Raw genomic sequence first — 6,228 nt, forward strand, 5'->3', positions numbered from 1 at the left:
GACTATAAAAAGCCCTCCCGTTCCGAAATTTCTTTTCTTCCTACACAACTTCAACGACAACCACCACAGTGGTCATTAACTGGAGTCTAATGTGACTTTCTGTCCAACTTTGACTGGCTATAATCTATAGCACTGTCATGTTATTTGAGAATTTTCCATACGCCTTTCAATTATTCGTACTAACTAGGTGAGTTTTAGCGATTGTTTTCTCTTTTGTATCTTCGATCGACCAAAGGCCCTCGGGCTCTTATGATGAAAAATTTTCCCACATTCGCAGTTTCCACGCTAGCCGTCGCTATGAACCCATACCAGACGTGCTCTGTGCGCAATACTTCCTTGGATGTCTGACATTTTTGGTCATTGATATGATATGATTTGAGTATCATAGTTCCGTTAACAATATATGCTAACGACATACGCTTAGTACAGGTAGCTCTTGACCGATTGATATGACAACTGGAAGGGTCTTGTTAGAAAGTCTATTGGAAGAAGGATTGTCTCCGAGATTGCGAACATCCTAGGGACAATATCCATTTAGATTATCAATGAAGAATACAATTTGTTTTGTGAATCTTATCTTCTGCGTACCCCGTGTAGACGTCTTTTTCGTAGTTGTAGGAGTTTATGCTACTGTAGGATTCGTGGTTCATGAGGAATTCCTCAAGAATCTAGAATATCAAGAATTAACTACACTAAGTGGTCCTTGAAACTGCATTGCATGTCTTTGTGTTCCGCCGTAAGAACTCAAACCGCCGTCCGATACGGAAGAACAACAACCTACTACCGACGAGTGTGTGTGGTATGGGCTAGCTATTCCAGTACATGTGCGGTTTTTACTAATCCCCGCGGGTCCCTGTGGAATTGGAATTGGTCGACACTCCTATCCATTGACGGATTAAAGCTTAATCACCATGAAGCAATATCCATAACTTAAAATATAACTTCCGTCAATCACTACTACTACAATCTATCAGAACAACCAACGAAGTAATTTCCAAACATGGCACACCCCGCCCGACATTCCGCTATGATGTCCGTCAGCAACGGCGCCCCAAATCAGTCAAACGCTAGCGACAAGCAGCAGCAGCCACCGCAGCAGATTCAGCACATCGCAAATACCGGGTTGCGCGTCCCATCGAACCGGAAAACCATCTATGACAGACATCTGAATCGCAGTCGAAATGCGGAAATCAGCCGGGCAAGTTTCGCCTTTCTCTTTGCGGAGATGGTCACATATGCCCAGAGGAGAGTAACGGGCATTCAGGACCTGGAGAAACGGTAAGTCCCATCAGGGGGAATGTTGTGTTGCGGTCCATCTTGTGCTGAAACGAGCTTCAGATTGAATGAACAAGGATACCCCCTCGGACTCCGTCTTCTTGATCTACTTTACTACCGAACCACATCTAGCTCAACCTCATCGTCTTTATCAAGCTCGTCGACTTCTGCCGCTCCACCTAATCGACCCCTCCGTATTCTGCCCTTGCTCCATCTCATCCACGGCCCCCTCTGGCGACTCCTTTTCAATCGTCCGGCAGATGCTCTCGAGCACTCTGTGTCTCCCGACACACCCAACGAATATATGATTACGGATAATGATCCGCTTGTAAACACATACATCAGCGTACCCAAGGAAATGAGTATGCTTAACTGTGCGGCTTTCGTGGCGGGAATCATTGAGGGTGTCTGCGACGGTTGTGGCTTCGAGGCCAAGGTTACGGCTCACAATCAACCAACGGAGATGTGGCCTGGTCGGACAATCTTCTTAGTGCGCTTTGGGGAGAGTGTTATGGAGAGGGAGAAGGTTCTGGAGAGGGCGGGCATCAAATAAACTCGCCGCAACACACAGCCTGAAATTAGGACAGGGATCCCTTTGACTGATTGCTACTTCTGGCTGGCTATTATGATCAAACTGGACGTCGGTTACGATAGAGGGTGGTAAGGTTATCAATTCGTCGACTATGCTTGGTGTTAGTGTCTACTATTCGACGTTTGGAACGGGACAATTGACATACTCCATGCGGTCAACTACGGCTACTGCGTTTATATTTATGCATAGGGAAGATTTTTGAGCAAGCTGGTGACATCGTGCTACACATTTGTGCCTAGGCAGATGTCCAATTAATCATTTGGCCAAGTTACGACCAGAAGGCGAACTGGTATAATTTATGTCACCTCTGGTGAGACCTCATTAAATACAGGAGGAAAGGCAAAAAAAGAAAACATTGGTTTCTCAATGCAAAGCGTCATAACCCTAACCCGCCCATGCTTTCAAGATACCCACAACGCCAATAGGAATAAAATGATTCTATTTGCACTTTTTCTGTTGCTTTTTTACGAAACACTTCTCATCCGTCTGCGCTTTTCGCGATCGTCAAACGGCGAAGGGCTTCGTTTCCTGCGATTGCTCGAGTCAGGGCGGTACCGATCTCTCGAACGGTCCCGGTCGGGACTTTCACGACGTTCCTTTCTATCAGGTCGTCGGTCCCGTCTTGGTGAGTATGATCTAGATCTCGACCTCCGTCTCTCGCGCACCGGACCAGCATTGGCTCCCGTAGGCCCCTTAGGTCGGTCATCTGGCCGATCTGGCAGGAATCGTTCATCTCTGACGCCAACCGGAGCGTCGCGACGACGTCTATTATCAAAGCTATCACCGAAGCGTCCTGTATCTTCTGTTCTCAGATCCTTGTATCGTGTCCGACCCTTCTTTCCAAGTTTTGTCATATCTCGAATCTGCATGTACTCAGGCAAAGTTTCGCGTGATACATCGTCCACAAATCTAGCACCCATGAGCTCTCTCCGGTCCAACCCTTCCTTCTCCAGGTCGTCGCGGAAGAAGGCGCCCTTGTGAAAGTAGCGCTGCATAAATCCACCCTGTCCTCGAGTAGCTTCCTTCTCTTCTTGCTGTTTGGCAATAAATTCGCGGTCTTCGCGTTCACGCTCCTCTGCCGTCAAGTTCCGACGACGCTCGATCTCTTCGCGCTCCTTTTCGGCGGCTTCGATTGCCTCACGCTCTCGCTTGACGCGCTTGAGTTCGCGGAGTTTCCAGGCGGCATATTCGGCTTCGGGGTCTACTCCATCCTTGTCGTCAATACCACTTTCTTCAACTGCCTCTAATTCATCGTCATCCCACTGCTTGTTTGCAGCGCTCCGGGCGATTGCATCCTTCTCCAGCTGCTCGCGCACCAGCATATCGGCCTTTTCTTGTCGCTGCGCTCTGCGGGCCTCTGCCTCCGCCGCTGGATCCGCAGCGGCTGTATTAGGTGCTGCTCCTTGCCCGGCCTGTGTCTGATTTGCTGCATTGTTGCGCTTGTCCTTTTTAATAAATGTAGGCCGTAGAAGAACCCTCCTCGGCGTCTCCTCTTCCGAACTACTCTCTTCTTCGGAGCTCTCTTCCTCCTCTTCATCCTCTTCCTCACTTTCTTCTTTGCTCACCGGTTCACCCGCTGCTTGAACAGGAGCCGCAGCCGCAGCCGCAGCCGCAGCACCCCCTTTGTCGCCAGCAACACGAGGGGCGGGTTTGGAGTCTTCCTCCTCTTCCTCGGTAACGAAGCCCTCCTCATCTTCATCCGCTTCTATTTGCACATTCTTTACCCCCTTCGTGATGTTCCCGCCGGGGAATGAAGTTGCCTTCGGTGCCTGCGCTCGCTGCCTCCGCTGTTGTTCCAACCTGCGTCGTTCCTGCTCCTTGGTCTGTTCTTCCTGATCATCTTCTTCCTCCTCCTCAGATGACGAGGGCTCTTCGGCAATCGGTTTGCCAGGTCGGTAACGGCTAGGTTTGAGGGGGTTTGCGGTCATACCGCGGTGGTGGGAAGGTAGCGGAGGTGGCATGGTGATTTGATCTGGAATAAGCGGGGAATGAAAAATTGAAATAAATGAGTTTTAGCTATGTTAAATAGGTCACCGCGATCATAGTATGCTAGTCGCCGAGGGAAGGAGCCCAGAAATGGTGAGTTTTCCTTCGAACCGTCGCGGAAGTATCTGATTGACGTACCGGCAAGCTTTCGGCGGAGATAAAAATGGATCACGTGAGCACGTGTTATAGCGCGGGTGTCAGATCCACTTTAGGGTTACTTAGTAAGCTCAGGAACGCTTAGTTATAGTTTAATATGACCTCGACATTAGTCTGATATGACACACATATGTAAAGGAGTCATGTAAGGCTCCAGGGTTGTGTCACCAACTTACCTGGCCAGCGTGCTGTCCTAGAACAGCGCCAAATCCTGTTCACTCATGGAGATCTATGCCCCCCAGAGCATCATGGTCAACGATGGATGTGTTAGTGGAATCATGAATTCTGGGGATCAAGGATACTTTCAAGATTATGTGGGCTATCACGGAGAGATTATGCGTTTCGACATGCCTAAAGTTCTTACTTGACGAATGCCACCATGGATATAAATGCAGGATCGTTCCCAGACTGGGTAGTGTGACAAAACCACGCGTCGGGACCGAGGCATTCGAGAGGCAGGGGTGCGTCTTCTTCCTTTTCTTTTCTCCTTTTCTCTCTGGTCTGAGTATGTACTCGGGTTACAGCCGTCATAAGAGGAAGAAGACCCGGCTCAATGCTCCCACATTGTCTCCTTACCAGAGCGTGTGTCATGTTTAGCAACGCGCCCGACGCGTTCCGACCTGTTAAACATAATTCAAGATGCCTGTCTCAGTCCGGATCCATATCCTCTTGGCCTTTCTGTTATACATTGAGCAACTGACCTCTGTCATGATGGTATCAACATACAGTTCGTCGGTCGACCCCGAATGGCTCGCTTTCGTTGGTATAAGGAGTCCGGAGGGTAGGTGGCTCAGTCACTGCATACCCAATACGGAGTACAGAATAATTCCATCCGAGAGATTGCGATACTGACGAGGACACGTTATACGCTAGCTGCGATGGAGCTTCGATCAGATGAAACGAAGCAATTGGTTTGGTACTGGCCCAATCTATACAAGTTGGGTTCTATCCTTAGATGTCGTCATTGTGCAGAATGAGGATAGAGCAGCTCCTAATGGAAAGGTCACGGGCAAGAACAGCTTCCTGAAACAGAGATATTGCAAGAAGAGGATAAATAGATGAGTCGAATTGACCTGTTCGACTACAGGTGAGTCAACCATAGAAGGTGGCTGTCTTTGAATGTTAGGTCTAACTGGCAGCAGACTCTACAGGCTCCACGGAGGCAGGTTCGGTCAGTATATGAAATGAGATGGAAGGAGCGATGGGCCACAGGGTAGCTACCGTACGTGCGCTTTTACCACACCTCCGCGGAACACTACAACACCATCGCACCAGAAGCCCTAGCAGTATATCTGAACATAACGATGTTGGTATATTGGCCTCAGGAATACCCGCCGAGAGCTCGACCCCGCGGATGCTTGGGAATTTGGTAACGGATGCACTGCCACCTATCACTATGCTATTATGACGAACTGTATGGCACATTTCGCCACCTTGGGTTTCTCACACTTCCGCCTCACATCTGAACTCTTACATGTACTTTAGTCTCCTCACTAAAAAAGCATCTCCATCAAAACCATCTCTTCCTGCCAGTAAGGCCTACCAAACAAGCCACACACAACCACACATACACACACAACGAAACAAACGTTCATAAAAATGAACACCTTCTTCCTCTGCCTCCTGGCAGTCCTCTTCCAGGGCTGCCAGGCCCTTCCAATCGGTGCCGACCAAACGGCACACACATCGTCCGTGGCCTTCGGGCTTTCTATTGGCCTAGGCCTCGGCCTAGGTGTCCCTGTGGCGGCGTGGGTCGTTATATGCCTGCGTCGCCACATCCACCACCTCCAAATCCGGCGCGACAGAAGACAATGGCGCCAGGAAATGGCGGTTGCTATGCGGGCCCAGCTTGCCCAAGAAGAAGCAACCGTGGCTCGCATACCGCGCTTCGGGGGGCGCCACAAGGAGGTTACCAAGCCTCCAAGCTGGTAAGTTGACCCTCCCTGAGATTCGGGTTGAAAGAGCAGACCTTCTAAGAGAGGTTGATAGTCACGTTAAAGACAGCCGGCCCCCCCCCAAGCCCGGTTGCGAGCCTCGAAACGATCGACGAGTAAATCGGTCGTTGGAGGTGGTGGATCCAGCCAGGCGTTGTACGGTGGGCGGGCTGGGGTCCCGTTTGGGACAGTACAACGTTCTGGCTGGGGGGACGTGGTGGAGCGGAGAGAGCGGGGGTGGTGGTGGACCCAGTCGGACGTTGTACGGTGGGTGGGCTGGGGTCC

General features: G+C 50.2%; 4 protein-coding genes across 4 annotated transcripts; 2 read left to right on the forward strand and 2 right to left on the reverse strand.

The window, feature by feature from the left end:
- Positions 1–54: 54 nt before the first annotated feature.
- Positions 55–576, reverse strand: BDV38DRAFT_258136 (uncharacterized protein). The gene has a single exon (XM_032055698.1). It carries the CDS (start codon positions 414–416, stop codon positions 195–197), a length of 222 nt encoding a protein of 73 aa, XP_031909535.1. The 5' UTR covers positions 417–576; the 3' UTR covers positions 55–194.
- A 329-nt stretch (positions 577–905) lies between these two features.
- On the forward strand, positions 906–2,080 carry BDV38DRAFT_184642 (trafficking protein particle complex subunit 5). The gene is made up of 2 exons (XM_032052147.1): positions 906–1,278; positions 1,339–2,080. Exons 1-2 carry the CDS (start codon positions 1,001–1,003, stop codon positions 1,826–1,828), a joined length of 768 nt encoding a protein of 255 aa, XP_031909536.1. The 5' UTR covers positions 906–1,000; the 3' UTR covers positions 1,829–2,080.
- On the reverse strand, positions 2,081–4,204 carry BDV38DRAFT_184643 (microfibrillar-associated 1 family protein). The gene has a single exon (XM_032052148.1). The coding sequence runs from the start codon at positions 3,826–3,828 to the stop codon at positions 2,332–2,334; it is 1,497 nt and encodes a 498-aa protein (XP_031909537.1). The 5' UTR covers positions 3,829–4,204; the 3' UTR covers positions 2,081–2,331.
- A 1,404-nt stretch (positions 4,205–5,608) lies between these two features.
- Positions 5,609–5,941, forward strand: BDV38DRAFT_286802 (uncharacterized protein; the record flags this gene model as incomplete). Its single annotated transcript, XM_032060751.1, has 1 exon — positions 5,609–5,941. The coding sequence occupies one exon, from the start codon at positions 5,609–5,611 to the stop codon at positions 5,939–5,941; it is 333 nt and encodes a 110-aa protein (XP_031909538.1).
- Between the last annotated feature and the right edge of the window lie 287 nt (positions 5,942–6,228).

This window comes from Aspergillus pseudotamarii (assembly GCF_009193445.1).
Source record: "Aspergillus pseudotamarii strain CBS 117625 unplaced genomic scaffold BDV38scaffold_66, whole genome shotgun sequence".
NCBI classification, from domain to species: domain Eukaryota; kingdom Fungi; phylum Ascomycota; class Eurotiomycetes; order Eurotiales; family Aspergillaceae; genus Aspergillus; species Aspergillus pseudotamarii.